The 19,500-nt window shown below is 58.2% G+C and overlaps 1 protein-coding gene across 1 annotated transcript in view; it reads right to left on the bottom strand.

Annotated features, from left to right (window-relative positions):
* NOVA2 (NOVA alternative splicing regulator 2) overlaps positions 1-18,802 on the bottom strand; it is a 29,105-nt gene extending 10,303 nt beyond the window's left edge. Inside the window, exons 1-3 of the mRNA XM_036416447.2 lie at positions 18,450-18,802; positions 7,139-7,282; positions 1,508-1,674 (exon numbers count right to left, since the gene is read on the bottom strand). Of these exons, the coding sequence (XP_036272340.2) occupies positions 1,508-1,674; positions 7,139-7,282; positions 18,450-18,726 (588 nt within the window). The 5' untranslated portion in view covers positions 18,727-18,802. The remainder of the gene's footprint in view (positions 1-1,507; positions 1,675-7,138; positions 7,283-18,449) is intronic.
* Positions 18,803-19,500: the final 698 nt, after the last annotated feature.

The raw sequence follows: 19,500 nt of genomic DNA, 5'->3' as shown, positions 1-19,500 counted from the left end.
GAAATGAGGTATGTGGAGAAATCAAGTCACTTGCTCAAGGTCACACAGGTAAGAAGCATTAGAGTAAGATGCAGATCAACGTATGACTCCAGGGCTTGATCCCTCTCATTCTGTGGAATCCTGGAGTAATCAGGCAGAGGGAAAAATTCTGGTCCTATCCACCTCCGACTCCGCTGCTTCGGAGTTCCTGTGGATGAGGGGGTGGGGGTGGGAGGCTCAGGCACACATGGTGCTGACCCTGTTTCCCCTGCAACATGGACAAACTCTTGGTGGACCCGGGGTCCCTTGTGGCAGCGACCAAGGTGGAGGGAAGAGGCAATACCCTCGCTTGCCTGTACACTGTGGGCACACTGCTGGTGGCAGAGGCCGGCAGGGCGAAGGGCGCGGAGGAGCGGATTCAGCACCAAGGACAGCGGCCGCGCTCCCAGCCCCAGTCCTTTTTTTGGGGACAACCTGCTGCTTGCCGGGCAGCATTCTTCCGAGGCTTTCCCACCACCGTTTCCCCCACCAACGTGGGGGAAACTTGGTCCGCGGTTCCTCCCGACCCAGAGCAACAAGAATGACCAAGAATTCCAGGTGTTTTTTTTTTTTCCTCAAGGCCCCCCATTTGTTTCTAGGCGGACATGCAGGACCCCTCCCAAGTGGCCTGTCCGCCGCCCAGGGCTTCTCGCCCCTCTTACACCTCGTGAGGAGGGGCTGTGGGAGCGGGAGCCGGGAGAGAAAACGGGGGAGCGCGCAGCTCGCCCCGCGCTCCCCTCCGCCTGGGTCCGCCGCCCCGGAGTCTCCGCAGCAGCCCACCTGCCGCACCGTCGTCATGGCAACCGGAGCGGCCTGGGCCGCCATTGGTCCGCTCCCTGGCCACGCCCCCCCGGCCGCCGCGGCCCCGTGAGGGAGACGGCGAGCGGAGAGGCGCGGCCCTCCTCCTTCCGTCTTTCCCAGAGATGGCTCTGTGGGAGAGGAGGGGCGCGCCCCGCTCCTGCTAACGAAACACCCTTTCTCCAAAATGGTGGCTGCACCCATACAGTGGTAATTCATGGAGAGACAGAGAGAGAGAGAGGGAGCGTGAGAGGCTACACTCCCCGGGATGTGGAGCGGGGGGCTGTCGCGGAGGTTACTTCCGGCGAGAACAGGAAGTGGGGGGCAGGTTGCTGGGAGAGACAATGGGATGAGATGGAGGGCGGGAGGGGATGGAGAAGGTCCCAGGGAGGAGGAGGGGGTCAGTCGGGGGCTGTGGGCCAAATTCTCCTAGACCTTTACCCTCTCCCTCAGTCAGCAAGACTGGAGTCCCCAGGTGGACTCCCTAATAATAATTAATAATAATAATAATAATAATAATAATAATAATGCAATTAGGGGTACTTGCTAAGTGATACTGCTGTGTAGGTATTTGCCAAACATTTTATCAACAGTAACCCTCTGAACCCCCCTAATAATCCAGGGGTGGGAGGACGTGTCATTTGCCGAGCCTCACCAGCTTCACAGAAAAAACCCGTCTGCCCCTGCTGACCTGCTTGGCTCTGTCGGGGTTCATTGTGGTTTGGGGTTGAAGGATGTTGACCACCTCAGGTTTGGTCATCGCTTGTGGGATTTCTCGGACCTTCTCGGCAATAAAGCTGTGCACAGCATTCAAGGCCTCTGCTGTGCCCTGAACCAGGCATACTCGCTCTGTGGTTCCTGTTGAGCAAGGAAGAGACAACAGGCCCCATTTTAATGGCAAGAGAAAAACTGAGGCCCTGAGAAGGTGTGGTCACGTTTGGGAAGCCAGGGCAAGCTGGCATGGGCAAGCTCAGGCCATCGTGGGTAGCTGGGAGAGCAAGTGGAATCCCTGTTTTATAACCTGCCTTTCACTGCCCTCCCCTAAAACAACCCCAGGGGGTGGAAGAATGATGCTTAAGTGCCTGGCGATGCCCACAGCGGCCCTGGGCAGGGGAGACAGGGCTCAGCTGCCTCTTCCCAGTCCTTGCTGGCTCCTGGTTGCTTTGGCAACCATTCACTCACTCCCCCCCTTCCATGAGCGGGAGAGCTCAGGCCTGCAACGGTTGCCACAGTAACTGGAACCCCCTTATCGGTCTGGCTGGCCGGGTCCTCAGCCCACCCCCAGGGGGACGAGGGATGAGGTCCTGTTGCCATGGCAACCCCTGAAAGCCTGCAGCGAGGGCCTCTGGGCTTTTGGAGAGAGGATGGGGAAGGGTTGGGGGATGGGGAGGCAGAAGAGAGAGGACTTAAGTGCCTGCCTGGACCCACCAGATGGAGGGCTGAGGGGAGGGGGAGGGCACGGGTGTGGACGCAGGGGAGGGCAGAGGGGGTCAAAGGCAACTCCTGGGAGAGCAGGCAACGGGGGACTGACTGGGTGTCTTTGCTGGAAATTCTGCACATGTTGGCTCTGGTTCTGACCCAGGCATCATAGTGTGTGTGTGTGTGTGTGTGAGTGTGCACACATGCGTGTGTTCACCTGGAGGCAGGACTGGCTAAATGATCTTTATCTCTCTGTGTGTGTGTGTGTGTGTATGAGAGAAAGAGCAGGAGAGATGAGATAGAATCACATGGCAGAGTGATTCCAGGAAAGAAGTTTGTGTGTACTCTTGCATGTGGGAAAGACGGTGGGTGTCGCTGTGATGTTCAAGGTTAAGAATCCTGTGAATGTGAAAGAAACAAAGAATCTCACGAAGCAACACTGAGGCTATACAATGGATGTGTATCACTTTAACTGTATGACAGTATGTGTGTTTGCCCATATGTGTGTACAGGTGTGTAAGGGAAGGAGACAGCTAGACACCCTAGATGTCCAAAAAACTATTTGAATGGTGGTTACGTGGTACGAATGTATATGTCTGTGAGCGTGTGTGCGGGACATAGACAAGACTGTGACTGATGTCTATCTCCAAATCTAAGAAAGAGACGTACAGGCAGACACAGGTGTCAGGACCTAAGACTGGGTGGAGGACTGATGTGCTTGTGTGTGTGTGTCGAGCGTATGTATTACAGCCAGAGAAGACTGTACACTGAACTGCCTGGTCTGAGGATGGGAGTGCCTGGGTGAGCTGTGTGTGTATCTCTCTCTGGCGGGACACCGTCTGCAGGACCAGTGAGCTCCCTGCTTCTGTAAAAAGTCTTGCGTGTGTGCCAGGCTTCACGTGACTGCCTGTCTGGGACACGGGAGTGCGTGTCCCGTGTCCTGGGGGCGTTCTCACGCAGCACGCTGGGGCCACCGCTCTGACCCCTCGCTTGCCCTCTCTCCGCCTCGCAAGGCCAGCCTCGCTGTGTGTGGGTGTCCCCGTCTTGGGTCCCTTGTGTCGCTGACATCCTCCATCTCCTTGGGGCCGCTGTTCCTCACTCCGACTCCCCCCCCACCCCAGAACAATGGCTTGGTCTGAGCCAAGGGTGAGTCAGCGTGCAGGCTGCCTCCGTCTGGGTGTAAATAGGAAAGGGTGTGGGTCAGGGTGGGGACTGGGGGGATTCGGGGTGGCCCCAGGGAGAGCCTGGATGAAGTGGACAGGTTCTCCCTCCCTGCAGGGGTTCTGTCCAGCTCAGAGAGTCTGTGATCCCCGCCCCCCCCCCCCCCCATTGTGGTTCTTAACCCTGGTCCACGGGGCTGTTACGGGGCTCGGTGAAACTCGGAGAGACTGTCCAATAATAACAGCTGGTGCTTACATAACACCCAGCACCGGGCGCCGCGCTAAGCACTTTCTATATACTTGTTCACTCGGATATATAAGACAGGCGACGTTATTATTCCTGACTTACTGCTAAGGACACTGAGGCACAGAGGAGCCTGGGGGTTTGTCCACGTTCACTCAGCCAGCAGGGAAAGATCAGGGTTGTGAACCCAGGTGTCTGGCTCAGAGTCTGATTTTTTTTTTTTTTTTTTTTTTAATCCTCACCTGAGGATACTTTTTCCATTGATTTCTAGAGAGAGTGGAAGGGAGGGAGGAGGAGGGGGGCAGAGAAAAAGAGAGAGAAACATCGATGTGAGAGAGACACATCGATCGGGCTGCCCCCCACCCTCTCCCCACACCCCTGCATGGTGGAACTTGCAACCGAGGGATGTGCCCTTTACCGGGAATTGAGCCCAGGCCCCTACAGTCCACAGGCCAAAGCTCTAACCATTGAGAAACCCGGCCAGGGTACAGTCTGAGCCACATGTACTAAATTTGCAGTGTGTGAAATATGTGTGTGTGTGTGTGTGTGTGTGTGTGTGTGTGTGTAGTGGGGTGGGGTTGGGGGGAAGGAGGGAAGGGAGGCATAACAGGATTGCAGTTTTGCTTCTTTTTTGTTGTTAATCTTTTCCTGAGGATATTTTTTCCATTGCTTTTCAGACAGAGTGGAAGGGAGGGAGGGGAAGAAAGAGTGAGTGAGTGAGTGAGAGAGAGGTGGGGGGAAGAGAGAGGAGAGACAGAAGCATCTATGTGAGAGAGACGTATCGATTGGTTGCCTCCGAATCCAGGGTGGGGAGCAAACCTGCAACCCAAGTACGTGCCCTTGACTGGGAATCAAACCCGGGAGCCTTTGGGGCACGGGCTGATGTTCTAACCACTGAGCAACACAGGCCGGGGCTGCTTTTGTATTTTTGACAGTAAAAAAAGGGTATGTGTGAATGTATGAAGTAGTCACTTAGGGGTTTGCCCCTTGGTGCAAATGTCTTATAAATCAAAATTTAAAAAGCGTGTGTGTGTGTTTTCCTTCTGGGATGGGGGCCTGGGCTTCAGATGGCCGTTTAGATTCAGAAGGAGCTGAGAATCGCGAGGGTGTCTGGGGGCGTGGGCAGGAGCCTGTGTGGCTTCGGGCAGGGACCTGGCTGTCTCTGGGTCTCCGTGTCTCTATGGGTGACCCGAAAGGATGGCATCTGGGGTTTGGGGTTTTCCTGTCCCCCAGAGGGACCCCTCTTGTGTTCTGCCTCTCCCAGGAGGTTTTAGAGTGGACACACAAGTGCAGTGTACGTGTTTATGTGTGCACCTGCTAGGCCTGGCAGACCCTTTCCACTCCTCTCCTGCTCTCTCTGCATGAGCCGCCCTCCCCCAAGCCTTGGAACCCGCTATTTCATCTTCCTGGAACACTCCACGGCTCTTTCCCCCTCTCTCTTTTACTTATTGTTCTGGGCTCCTCCTCCAGGAAGCCCTCCCTGACTTCCCCAGGCTGAGCCGAGTGCCTGCTCTGGGCTCTCACCATCCTCTGGGCTTCCTTACCTCGCCCTGACCACTCTGGGTCACCCTTCATGCTGGGTCTGCCTCCCACACTGGGCTGTGAGATTCGAGAGGGCACCTCAGTCATTGCTGTGTCCCCATCTCTGTGCAGAGAGGAGCTGCTCAGAGAGCGTGAGCTGAATGAATGACTGAAAGGGTGTCGGCCGGAAGCAGAGGGAGACAGCCGAGTGTCTCCGGTAATAGCATCTTATTTCTTGTGTTCCCGTGGGCCCTGGGAAGGCCTAGGGGCAGGACTAGGGTAGAGTGGGCTGGGTCCTGGGTATGAGTCAGGGGCTGGCACAGGCCCTGAGATCGGGAGCAGGAAGGAAGGCCCGTCGCCCGTCCGAGGGCTGGGGACAGACGCTGGCTTACGCCATTTGTTGGGATTGTGTTTATCCCCGGAGAGTCAATGACTGTCCCGTCCTCCGGGGTTCCCAGCTGCCTGGTCTGTGGGGCGTGTCCCTGAGCTGGGAAGGGGAGGATGACGTGTCTCGTGTCTCAGAATGTGATTCAGGGGCGAGAAACACAGTGTCCTCGGACGCATGTCCCAAGCAGAGGTCCTGTCTGTCGCTTGTGGACTGGAGGGGCCTGGGGGCAACTGGGCCAGGGGAGAAGAGAAAGGGGGTTTGCCTGGCTCCCTGGACCGTTCTCTAAACCTCTTGCCAAAGCTGCTTACTGAGGGGGAGAGGCAGAGAGAGAGAGAGAGAGAGAGAGAGAGAGAGAGAGGGAGAGAGAGAAAGAATAAATGTGTCCTGACCCTGGGCTCCATCTCTGCTGTTTGACCTAAAAAAAACCCAAGGGGATTAAGGGTGAACTAGAAACAGCTGGGCCAAAGGTGCACTCCTTTGGGGGCTCCCCTGGGATCCTGGGTGCCCCGCTCAGGCATCGGTCTTGGGAGGGAGACGTGCAGGGTGAGAGAGGGACAGAGGGGGGTTAGAGAGAGTGGCGGGGCGTTGAAAATGTGCGGTTGTGGGAAAGCAGACAGACCTGAGGGAGAGACAGAAAGAAGCCTGGGGTTTGGAGAGAGGGAAGGACGAGAACGGAGCCACCCAGGAGGGAGCCGGGGCACAGGGAAAGGAGCGAAACATGAAGACAGAGGTGGGCGAGCAGGAGGAGGGGTGACCCCATGGAGGGGTGCTATGCAACGCTGGTTGAATGGGTGATTGAACAGACAGAGTTGGGAGAGCAGGAGAAAGAACAGGCAGAGAACATGCGAGGTGGAGGGAGAGGAAAAGACGGGGAGAAGTGATGGGAAGAGAGAGAGGGAGGGAGAGGGAGAAGCAGAGACGGACCACAGACAGACCGGATGAGGGACTGAGAACAAGATGTGAGGGATAGCCAGCAGAGCCAGGGAGACGGAGAGGGGCCGGTGGGACGGGAGCCTAAGGGAACAGAAGGTGGGCAAGTCGGAGAAAGGATGGCAAAGAGACATAGCAGGCAGAAAACCAGGGAGACTCCCACTGTGCCGCTCTCTCTAAAAATCAGTGAAAAAATATCCGGGCAGGATGGGGTGACCGAGAAATGCGAAGAGAAAGAGCAGGGGACACAGAGTGTGTGTGTGTGTGTGTGACAAGGATGGCTGGCCCACAAGCCCCAAGGAGCACCCTAACACCTGCCTCCCTGCCCCTCCTCACAAGTGCCTCCAACTGACCCAGAGGGGCAGGTGTGTGGGAAGGGGCACATCTGCCGGGGCACATCATGCAAATGAACTCATGAATATGCAGCAGGCCCATTGTCTTGCCCTGCCCCCACCCCCATCTGCTCTGGGCCTGGCCCCAGGGGCTGAGAGAGGCTCTGTCCTGTACCGCCCCCCCCCCCTTCCCACCCCCCACACACACTTAGGGGGAGGGGAGGTCCCCCACCACTCTCACAGTCCCTGGGGCAGCTGGTCGCCCTCATGGGGCCCAGGTGGGAGGGACAGGGGGCGCGGGGCAGGGTCCTGGCAGGCAGGGGCTTACCGGGGTAGAAGTCTTTGGACTTGGAGAGCTTGATGGTGGCTCCCGTCTCCTTCTGTAGCTGCACGATGGTTTGCCCGCCCTTTCCAATGATGGAGCCCGCCGCGTAGCTAGGGATCAGCACCTTCAGGAAGTATTCACCCTCCTCTGCAGGGGCACAGGCGGGAGGAGAGTCAGGGGGGAGGGGAGTGGCGGAGGGGTCTTCCCCTGGAGAGGGGACCCCCTTCTTCCGGTGCCAGCATGGGGTGGGGGCTAGGGAACCCCTGGGATCGCCAGGAGCAATGGCCATGAGAACAGCAGACAGGAAAGCGGTAATAATGGTCATTCACTCATTCACTCATTCATTCACTCACTCACCAATAGTTACTGGGCACCTGCTATGTGCTTAGCACGGTGCTGGCGAAACAGCCATGAAAAAAGCCAACTCCCTGATTTCGCGCGGAAAACGGGGCCGAAGGAGTTCTAGTGGTTAAGCCAAGAGCACGCACAGCTACATTGATCTAGAGTGGGGACAGACAGCATGGCTGTCAGACTGTGCTAGGTGCTGGGAAAACAAAAGGAGGCAAGAAGCCGAAGCCGGTTTGGCTCAGTGGATAGAGCGTCGGCCTGGGGACTGAAGGGTCCCGGGTTCGATTCCGGTCAAGGGCATGTACCTTGGTTGCGAGCACATCCCCAGTAGGGGATGAGCAAGAGGCAGCTGATCAATGATTCTCATCGATGTTTCTAACTCTCTGTCCCTCTCTCTTCCTCTCTGTAAAAAATCAATTATATATATATATATTTTTTTTTTCTTTGTTTTTTTTTAAAGAGGCAAGAAAAGAACGGGGCATGTAGGGGCCGCACTGTCAGATCCGCTAGCCAGGAAAGCCCTCCCGAGAATGTGGCTTTCTCTATCGAACACTCCGCAGCACCTACTATGGGCTAGACTCTCTCCCAAGTACTTACAAGCACAAGTTCCTTTACTTTTCACAAGTACTGTCCCACCGCATCAGTGTGAAAAGTAAAGGAACTTGTGCTTGTAACCCCTCTCCGTCTCCCTGGCTCTGCTGGCTATCCCTCACATCTTGTTCTCAGGCCATTCTCGTTTTGGCCAGTGTTGCTAAGTGGTTAGAGCAGTGGTTCTCAACCTTCCTAACGCCGCGACCCTTTCATACAGTTCCTCATGTTGTGGTGACCCCCAACCATGACATTATTTTCTTTTTAAAATATATTTTATTGATTTTCCACAGAGAGGAAGGGAAAGGGACAGAGAGCTAGAAACGTTGATGAGAGAGAAACATCGACCAGCTGCCTCCTGCACCCTCCCCACTGGGGATGTGCCCACAACCAGTGTTCATGCCCTTGACTGGAATCGAACCTGGGACCTTTCAGTTCGCAGGCAGACGCTCTATCCACTGAGCCAAACCGGTTTCGGCCATAACATTGTTTTCGTTGCTACTTCATAACTGTAATTTTGCTACTGTCAATGAACCGTCGTGTAAATATCTGTGTTTTCCGACGGTCTCAGGCTCTACAGCAGCGGTTCTCAACCTGTGGGTCTCGACTCACAACATGAGGAACTGAATGAAAGGGTCCCGGCATGAGAAAGGTTGGGAACCACTGGGTTAGAGCGTTGGCCCACGTGCTGAAGGGTTGCGGGTTCGATTCCCAGTCCAGGGCAAGCATCGGGGTTGCAGGTTTGATCCCTGATCCCAGCCCCGTTGGTCAGTCGGGGTGTGTGTGGGAGGCAACCAATTGATGTCTCTCTCTCTCCCCCCTCCCTCCCACTCTTCCACTCTCTCTAAAAGTCAATGATAAAATACCCTCTGGTGAGGACTGACAACACCCCCCCCATAACACACACACACACACACCACACATACGCACATATAACACACACACACATAACACATATAACACACACATAACACACACACATAACACACACACATAACACACATAACACACACACGCGTGTGCACACACACACACACACACACACCCATTCTACAGATGAGAAACAGAGGTAAAGGAAGCGCCCAGTTGGCACAGGTGGCAGGGCTGGGATTGGAAGCCAGGCTGGCCCCAGGGTCCTTGCTCTGAACCAACCATCCTGTCCCCAGCCTGTGGCTATTGAGAGACAGCAGGTACCAAGGCCCCGGAGTGGGGCTGTGCCTGGGGTGCTTCAGGGGGTGCGGTGGCCGGTGGCTGGGCTGAGGGAGAGAGCAGAGTGGGAGGACATGAGGGCTCGGAGGGGTGGGGGTGGGGTGCTCAGGCTCATAGCCCCCAGTGAGGTCTTTGGTGTTTACTCCAAAGAAGGTGGCAGCCCCGGAGGGCTCTGAGCAGAGGGGGGATGCGGTCTGACTTAGGTTGCAAGATCCCCAGGAGGGGAGCAGACTGAGAGAAGCCAGGGTGGAGAGCGGGGAGCCCAGTGAGCGGGGACTGCGAAGGTCTGGGCGGAGGCGATGGCAGTCTGACTGGGGGGAGCAGCGGGAGGCGGAGGGAGGAGGTGGATCCAGAGCTGCTCTCCGCACTCCCTGTGGCCCTGGAACCGTGCTGAGGGATCTGGTCCGTTCCTCGCAGCCTGCCAGGGAGGCGGGCGGACGAGCTCCGTTTTTACAGAAGAGGAAACTGAGGCACAGGGGGACTCGGACAGGGAAAGGCGCCCGCTCCGGGTCACCAGCCCAAGGGCGCCGAGGCAGCGAGCTGCTGGGCTGAGATTCAAATGCGACTCCGCTTCGTCCCGGGCCCTCCCTCGTTTGACACCCTCCACTGCCCGTGGCCAAAGGCCAAGGCGATCAAGGACAGTCGGTCTCAGACCCAAGGTGCCAAGGCGGAGCCGAGGGCGTCTGTGCCCTCCTTCGTGGTCACGGGTAAAGCATTCGGTTCACGCTGCCTCACGGCAGGTGGCTCGCCTCGCTACCTTCTAACCCAATGGTGGCCCCTCAGCCCCCGGGGTACGCATGCTGGAGCCTCCTCCACCCAAGTCCCTTGGCGATGGGGCTCGCCCACCCTGCCAGCTTAAGGTCCCGGTCTCTCTCTGTGGGCACGAGGCACACTTTCCTTTCTGAGTTCCTCCAGCATGTCTTCCTCCGCCCCGCCTCAGGGCCTTTGCACATCCTCTCTGCCTGCCAGTCCCCTGCCCCCGTGAATGCCTTCGGTCCTTCGGATCCCCACGCAAGTGCCTCTTGTCCTTGGAAGCTTTCCTTACAGGCTGCGGAGGGGATGTATTCGGAGCGATGTGTCCCAGAAGCCCACGGGGCCATGTGCCAGGGACACACCGGTGCCCAGCAGCAGTGGGCATGCAATAAACACTGGGGGCAGCGACGGGGGGTGGGGGCGTTTCTGCCTCCAGAGCTTAAGGCTGTAAAACACCTCCCAGTGGTTTTCAACTGTTTCTGTTAAAGCAAAGGAAACCTATCGTCCATGTTCTCCCATGAAACTCCAACATCCCAACGTTCAGAGCAGATAAGGAGAACCCACAGCCCTTCGGTGCATGGGACAACAACGCCCAACCCACTGAGCCACCCGGCCAGGCCCAGGCCTTGTTTTAGGTCCTGGGGATAGAGCATGAAACAAGACAAGCAGTCCCTTTACTTTACATCCAGTCACTTTTAACATGTATGTTGTGTCTTCCCCACAAAGCGCATTCATAGAAGCATACAATGGTTAAAACACACACACACACACAGACACACACACACACACACACAAACCCCAAAACAAAGAAACAAACAGACAACTCTCCCAGGACCCCTTAAACTATCTAAAGCATCTAGGGACGATCAGAAATGTGAAGCCCCCTCCTCAGCTACTGGGAGTAAGGTCTGGACCTGGTCCCCTAAGATGGGAGGTTCTGGGTCCCCCGATGTGCTACGGTGGGGGTCTGAGGGGAGGGGCTGACTGTGGCTGTGCCTGCCCGGGGAGGGCGTCCAGAATGAAGGGGTTTCCCTGAGCCCAAGGCAATCCTCTTACATGTGCCCGATCAGACCATTAAGCCTATTATGTAATTAGCCCCCCCCAGGGGGCCTTCCCATCAATCACCTTGGCCCTTCCCTCTCCCCCATTCACTTTCTTCCCTGGGCTCCAGAGGTGGCCCCGCCCCTACACCTGGCTCAGAGAGTGGGGGCTGGTGCTCTGTCTCCTGGACGGCTCAGCAAGAGGGTTCCGTGACTGGGAGACCCTGCCCCTCTCACTAGGCCTCAGTTCTCTGACTCCCATTCCCCACCTGCCCTCCAGCCAGCGTCCCTCGTGAAGAGAGAAGATAATCATCTGCTCTGAAGAGAACTGGTCCCCGCCCCATTTCCGGTGCCCTTTCTCACACTTCCCGGTGCCCTTTCTCACACTTCCCAGGTTTTGTGGGAATTCCCATGGGAAACGGCGGAGACAGCCCCAGGCGAAGCGTGAAGGTTGTCACTGCTGGCCCGTGTGCCCTGGGGCCCTCAGTTTTCTCATCTGTGAAATGGGGACATGATAGCGCTACCTCGCAGGGCCGTTGTCCGTGAGAACATGGTAAACTGTGAAGTACTGAGGATGGTTTCAGGCACATGGAGCCCTTGAAAAATGTTAGCGGTCGTCATCATTATACGGTTTTTGTAATCCTCACCTGAGGATATATTCTTATTGATTTTTAGAGAGAGTGGAGAGAGAAAGAGAGAAACATCGAGGTGAGAGAGGACCATCTATTGGTTGCTCCCTGTAGGTGCCCCGACTGGGAATCGAACCCGCAACCTTTTGGGTGTATGGGTGAGGCTCCAACGCACTGAGCCACCCAGCCAGGGCAATAATTTCTATTATTATTATTATTATTATTACCTGCTCCATGAGGGTAAGTTCTTACCCCAGTGTCTGACACATGGAAGTGTGTTCTCTAAGTGGGGAGATGAGCCTGTAAGATTTGGGGTTTTGTTGGGAAATATGAAAAGGCGGGGAGACCCCTCTTCCTCCATCACTTACCCCCTAGGGCACATGTGTCAAACACAAGGCCTGCGGGCCAAATCCGTCCCGCCAGGCCTTGCAATGTGGCCCGCACCGCGCTGTCATCACTGCACTCCGCTGCGTTTCCATCACAATGACAGTTTATGACTGTTCAGTAAACCATTCGGCCCGCGACTTAGGCTGGATTTTAGATTTTGGCCCCTTCTCTGATTGAGTTCGACACCCCTACCCTAGGGGCTGCCCTGGCTTTTCCTGCTTCCTGGAGGAGAAATGTCTTCTCACGGGCAGACCGAGACCCTGCTCCCACTCCCCCCTCAGCCCTCTGAAACCCTCTCCGCCCTCATGCCACCTTCTCAGTGTGGCCTTCTGCCACCCCCTGCACCACCATGTCCCTCCTCCTTCTCGCCCTCTCCCCTCGCTTCCGCCAACAAATCCTTCCTGGGCACCCACGTGTGCCAGGCCTTATTGCACAATGGTGTGTTTTCCCCCCCTCTAAATCCTCACCTGAATATATGTTCCTATTGATCTTCAGAGAGAGAAGAAGGGAGAGAAGGAGAGAGAGAGAGAGAGAAACATCGATGTGAGAGAGAAACATCAATTGGCTGCCTCCCCTATGCGAGGATCAAGCCCATAACCTAAATATGTGCTCTGACCGGGAATCGAACCCACAACCCTTTGGTGCATGGGACAACGCCCAACCCACTGAGCCACCCGGCCGGGGCCAGGCCTTGTTTTAGGATATAGCATGAAACAAGACAAGCAGCCCTTTTACTTTACATCCAATCACTTTTACCATGTATGTTGTGTCTCCCCCACAAAGTGCATTCATATAAGCATACAATGGTGTAAAAAAAAAAAAAAGTCTCTCCCGGGACCCCTTAAACCATCTTGGGGTACTGTGTGGTTGCTGTATCCGACTAGCGGGAATTTGGAGCCCCCTCCCCAGCCAGTCTCAGCAGCGGAGACCTCCCGCCTGTTCAGGCTCAGAACTCTGGGTCCCAGCGTCCCCATCCTGGCCACCAGGCGGGTCCTCTCTGAGTCTGCATGGGCGAGTCCCACTTCCCCTGGGAAGAAGCCAGGCCTCTATTTCCCAGCCTGCCTTGCAGCAAGGCGAGGGGCACGTGACCTCTGCTGAACCGGGAGCCCCCAAGCCTCACACATCCCAGCCTCTTTGAATGCTCGGGACGCTGCCTGTGAAAAAAGCTCTTCCTTCTACCGAAGCCGAATCAAGAGCCCAGAACTTTCCACCCCCCTCTCAGGTCTTTCCTTGGGTTCAGGTAGCTCCTTCTGCTCATGCCAGGGACTGACGCGATGCCAGCTTTGGCACTCCTGATTAATCTGTGTCCTCCGGCTACAGGTGCAAGAATTTCCACCTTGGGAAGGGGCTGTCTTTCCTCTCCTAGTCTTTTTTTTTTTTTTTTTTTTTTTAATATATATTTTATTGATTTTTTTACAGAGAGGAAGGGAGAAGGATAGAGAGAAACATCGATGAGAGAGACACATCGACCAGCTGTCTCCTGCACCCCCCCCCCCCCACTGGGGATGTGCCCGCAACCAAGGTACATGCCCTTGACCGGAATGGAACCTGGGACCTTTCAGTCCGCAGGCCGATGCTCTATCCACTGAGCCAAACCTGTGAGTGCTCCTCTCCCAGTCTTTATGAGTCTCTGGTCTCCGCCCCTCCTCAGTGCCTCCCTCTCTTCCAGGAGTGTTTCTGAAAAGAGCAGCCAAACCCCTCTGCCCCTCTAAATAATGTTTGCCGCTCTAGCCGGTTTGGCTCAGTGGACAGAGCGTCAGGCCTGCGGACTGAAGGGTCCCGGGTTTGATTCCGGTCAAGGGCATGTACCTTGGTTGCGGGCACATCCCCAGTAGGGGGTGTGCAGGAGGCAGCTGATCGAAGTTTCTCTCTCACCGATGTTTCTAGCTCTCTATCCCTCTCCCTACCTCTCTGTAAAAAAAAATAAAATAAAATAAAATAAAAACCAATCAATAAAATATATTAAAAAAGAAAAGAGCAATAATGTTTACCTGCCCCAAAGAGCTGGGGTGCTGGGACGGAGCACTGTCAGAGAGCGGACCCTCAAAGGTGGGTCTGATCTGAAGGGGAGGCCACCATGCCAAGGCGGGGCTGAGGGGTGCATGCTGTGGTGGCGCCGCTTCCTGGGACAGGTGTCTGGGGAAGCCACGGCGGGCGCTGCTCTCACGCACCCGCTCCTGCCTGGGGTGCCCCTGTCCGTGGAGGAATGCGGAGGCGGGCGGACCTGTGATGCTGACCTTGTCAGAGGGGCGTGTGAGGATGCCGGAGGGGGCCGCTGAGGCCGGGGGGAGGGACTGGGGGGGCGGGGGGAGGCCTGGGAGGCCTCTCTGTGAATGACGGTGTGGCCCGCTCGTGTGAGAAGTGTAACACTCCTGGCGCATGCCTCGGGAGGGCTGCACGCGGGAGCGTGATGCTGACTGTGTGCGGTGACACGGTCTCTGAGTGAGAGCGGGTGTGTGTGTGTGTGTGTGTGTGTGTGTGGCTCCCTGGGGGGGGATTCACCGCGGAGGGGCGAAACAGGACTCTGACGTTCTCATGACAACAACAACAATAATAGCAATAGCAATAATAATAATAATAATAATAAATGAGAGCCGAAACCGGTTTGGCTCAATGGATAGAGCATTGGCTTGGGGGCTGAAGGGACCCGGGTTCGATTCCGGTCAAGGGCATGTACATTGGGTGCGGGCACATCCCCAGTAGGGGGTGCGCAAGAGGCAGCTGATCAATGACTCTCTCTCATCAATGTTTCTAGCTCTCTATCCCTCTCCCTTCCTCTCTGTACAAAATCAATAAAATATATATATTAAAAAAATGATAAATGAGAGCTATTGCTTATTGCGTGCTTGCCATCTGCCAGGCCTTGTGCTATGTGCTTTACACACGCAACTTCATGTGACCCACACAGCAGCCTGGAGAGGCAGAGGGAGGACTGACAGTTCCCGCTTTCCAGATGAGGAGACTGAGACTCAGGGCAGCAAAACAACGTGCTGCTCGAGTGCCCTTAACCCTGGCGCCACGGTCTTTGCGTTAAAGAGCGAGGAATGCTGGGAGCAAGAGTAAGGGGTGGAGTAAGCTACATTTGGGGGGAGTGGGGAGGTGTGCGTTTCTGTTCATACGTGGGGGTGACAGAGGTGGGGACACAGCCAGAAGTACGGGGGCCATTCTATGGGACCTTCAGAGTTATCGTCTGTACTCAAGGGGGGCGCTCTTTGTTACTGGCCCTCAGACTGGGGTCATTTCCACACCCCCCCCCCTCACTGGAGTTCCCATCCTCCTTTTCACCGAATGCCTCCTGTCCTTAGAGCTTCATCTCCCTCCCATTGCCTCTGCCAGAAGCCAGTGTAACAGCCACCATCTCCTCTACCAGCCCCCGAGAACCGGGCAGGTGCGGTGGGCAGGAACTCGGTCTGCCCGGGCGGCCACAACTTGCCGTGCCCCCCCCCAATCCTCACCCGAAGACCAGGTTCCCTACAGGGTCCACCCACACCACGGAGGCAGCTCCCTGAGTTCGAATCACGGCTCTGCCTCCGATCAGCTGACTGACCTCGGGCAAGTGACCTAACCTCTCTGGGCCGCACTTTGTAAGACGGATAACATAACAGAATGGATAACATAATAGAATAACCAGTGACTGGTCGGCACCAAATGCTTTCCATAGTTATTCTTGGCACACTGTACACCATCAGCGCTAGCCATCATTGTAATTTATTATTATTATTATTATTATTATTATTAATGTTACATTCTAGACACTGGAAGAATGAAATGAATGAAATGCTGCATGTAAGGCATTACGAAATTACACTGGCAGCTTTTATTAGTATTATCGTTGTGGTCACGGTTATTCCCGATTTGGCAGATGGTGGTAGCAAGCACCAAGGCTCCGAAAAGGGATGTTGACCAACGCCCCACGGTCATGAAAGTATCAGAAAGAGCCCTCCCTTCTGAGATGGAAGTCTCGGACCCCTGCCCATCCCTGCCCCCCCGAGCGCTTCTCTCAATGGAGGGGCTGCCCCTGTGCATGGCTGGGCCTCAGTTTCCCCCTGGGCCCGTGGGAGGGGAGGAGAGGCGAGAGCCTGGAGCGGCGGTCCCTGAGGGCTCACCCTAGTTTCCCTGCTGCCGAGCGTAAGCACGTGAGCTCTGGGCCCCGGCCCCGGGGCTGAGCAGACCCCTGCTCCACCACGGATGCTGCGGGACAGAGCCGTGGCTTCGTTATCCCACGCCTCATTGCTCCTCATCCGAAAGAGCCGCTCAGATCACCTCCCTGGAGGAATTCGCTGGGAGATTAATCCCCGTCTCAGAGTCTGACTCAGAGCAGGGTGCCAAGGGCTTGGGCCTGGCCGGCTCTGGCGGAGAGGTTGTGCTCCTCGGAGGAAGGCGCTAGCTTAGAGCATCTCAGCCCCTTTAAGAGGAGAATGGGATTCCCCCTCCCCATCGGCGGGGGCGGGGCTGGGCTCCGGGGCCACCTGGGTCCCTGACCCTCCCAGCCACGGGGAATGGCCATGGGACAGGAAGGAGGGAAGGAAGTCGGAGGGGCCGCATTCATGTGTGTGCTGGGGGTGGGGGAGCAGGAAGAAGGACAGGAAACTCACTCCCAACCCCTCCCCCACTTCCCTTTCCTCCAATTCCTGCTGGACGCCCTCACGGGCGGCCAGGGGGTCCCGATGCCTGTCCCACCTGGACAGGGCGGGGGGAGCGCAGGGATAGAAGGAAGAGGCTCAGTGTGTCAGTCTGGGGGGAGGACGCCGGAGGTCGCCTGGCCCGCGGATGCTCTGCCCGAGGCCATCCCGCTCCCGTCTGGAGGAAGCAGAGATTTTGGCCAAGGTGACCGCCAGGAGGGGCCTGTCTGCTCTGGGGTCTCCCTCCTTCCGGGGCTAACGGGCTGGGCTCAGGGGACCCCCAACAAACCGCCTGCTCCTGAGACACACACACCTAGCGCTCCCAGCGTGTCTGTCTTTTATGCTCCCGTACACATCCCTCCTCAGGTCGCACGCTGGGACGGCCCCTCGTCTGTGGTGTCACACACGCACTCCCGTGACAGCCACACACCCTCATCCCCACCTCCCCGGTGTCACACACACACACACACCCCCCTCTCCTCTGGTGACAGATATACACACGCCGGTGTCCCCCACACACCCTCCCCTCCCCATCCCCCTTGGGTGTCCTATGCACACGCTCCCTGCTCCCGGCTCACCCACGGAGCCCCAGCCTCCGCCTCGTCAGGCACCCACCTCCGCTCGTGGCACACCCCCCCTCTGATGTCATGGTTGCACACCTCCACGCCTCACACCCAGCCGCGGCCTCTCCGGAGTCACACCCACACCGTTTCCTTGTCACACACCCTCACCAGCTTCTCCGGGGCCCACCCCACCCCGGGCACGCCCGTGTCACACACTCAACTGCCTCCCCCTGCTCCGCACACACGGCCTCTCCTGGCTCGCACCCAGGGCCGGCCCATTCAGCGTCCCCCACACACCCGCTGGCCTGTCACACACACACACACACACACACACACCCTCATGCCTGTGCCACTGCCACTTTTGGGGCGACATGCACACACTTTTCCTTGCTGCACACACCAGGGTCTCGAACATGGATCCCGGCCCCTCTCGTCCGCCCTCTCTCTTACACACACACACACACACACACACACACACACACACACCCTCTTCCTCCTGCCTCATCCGTGATCTCTAAGGCCACAGTCAGGCCTGACAGGGCCCACACGCACACATGAACACACACACGCACACCTGTCCCAGCCACAACGCATTCCCCCACCCACCCAGCTCTACACACCCACCCTTGTGCCTCCCTCTCACCAACACACCCACCCGGCGGTGCCCACACACGGCCCCGCCGCCCTGGCCCGCACATGCCTCCTCCCTCCAGGACAGCCCCGGCTCAGGACATCCCCGGGGAGGAGACGGGAAAGCTCCGAGCCCACAGGCCTCCTGGCCTCCTTCCCCTCCCCCTCCGCGCCGGCCGGGAGCACCCCTGCCCCGCAGGGTCACATCGCACACCCCTCAAGGACACGGGCGCCGGCTCGGAGGGACCCGCGCCCCCATCCTCGGCGCCCCCGCCCCCAAGGACACTTGCCATCCCCTTTCCCTCCCCCCCCCCCCCAACTCCTCTGGTCGCGCAGACAAAGCTCCCGGCCCCGGGCCGCGGCCAGAAAGGGAGGGGGTCCGGACTCTCCCCAGCTCCCCTCTCGGTTCCGGGTCCAAGGGAGGGGCGCCTCTCCCCTCCCCGGAGCCCTTGCACCTGCCAGCCGGGGAGAGAGAGGAGGATGGAGACAGGCGAGGCCCCGGCGGCGCGCTCCCCACCCCCGGCCCCAGCGCGGCCCCCTCTCACCTCCCGTGTTGCTGCGCTTGGTGCAGACCACCTCGGGGGGCGTTTCGAGGGGCCTCTTGCGGGAATCCGGGGCCTCGGGCTCCATGGGGGGGGCCTGGGGCGGCGGCTGCTGCTGCGGCTGCGGCTGCGGCGGCGGCGGCGGCGGCGGCTGCTGTGGCGGCGGCGACGGCTGCTGGGGAGGCTGGGGCTGCGGCGGCGGCGGCGGGGGCGGCGGCGGCTGCGGGGCCGCGGAGGCCGTGAAGAGGCCGTGCACCGCGCCGGCGGCCATCATCCTCATGGTGGGGGGGGGGGCAGAGGGGAGAGGAGGGGAGGGGGAGGGAAGGGGATGTGGGAGGAGGAGGGGGCGGCGGCGGCGGGGTGGGGGAGGGGGAACCCCAGCGAGGGAAGGAGGGAGGGAGCTGGTTCTGGGGGGCAGGGGTGGGGGGGCTGACAGAGACGAGAAGAACGGGTGTGAGCAGTATGAGAAGGGCCGAGGGGGGTCCTCGGGATGAGGTCCGGAGAGAACTCAGGGGTGGTGGGGTGTCTCTCTCGAAATCAGGGAGCCAGCCCGGGGACCGGCAGCGCCACTGGAGGGATGGGACTGCCTTCTCTTTGCTACCCCGGGAGGAGGGCCGAGCCCCCCAGGCCCTGCTCGGGGCGGGGGGCCGGAGCTGGGAGGCGGAGGCAGCCGCTAGTGGGGACGCGGGGGTCGGCGGGCACGGGTGGCAGCGGCGGCGGCAGGGCTGGCGGCGGCTGCTGGACCGAGCATCTTCTTTCCCGGAGGCTCCCACCGCGGCCTGGCCCCGCCCACCCACGCAAGGCCACGCCCATGCCGGTCAGGGCCACGCCCCTCGGCGCCCCATTGGCCTGCCCTTGAAGCCTAGGCCACGCCCCTGAGTGTTGGCCACGCCCCTCCCGCCCAGCTGCCAGAGGGACCCCGCTCCCCCAGGCTACAGTAGGACCCCAGACTCGGGCCAAACTGCCCCGCCCCTCACCAATAAAGAACGTGTCCTGGGCACCTACTATGTGCCCGGGCCGGTTCTAAGGAAGCGCTTCACAAACGTCACGTGGA

Source organism: Pipistrellus kuhlii, unplaced genomic scaffold (assembly GCF_014108245.1).
Source record: "Pipistrellus kuhlii isolate mPipKuh1 unplaced genomic scaffold, mPipKuh1.p scaffold_m20_p_55, whole genome shotgun sequence".
Taxonomy (NCBI): domain Eukaryota; kingdom Metazoa; phylum Chordata; class Mammalia; order Chiroptera; family Vespertilionidae; genus Pipistrellus; species Pipistrellus kuhlii.
The sequence above is the reverse complement of the archived record's forward strand: the minus strand, read 5'-3'. Positions and strand labels throughout refer to the sequence as shown.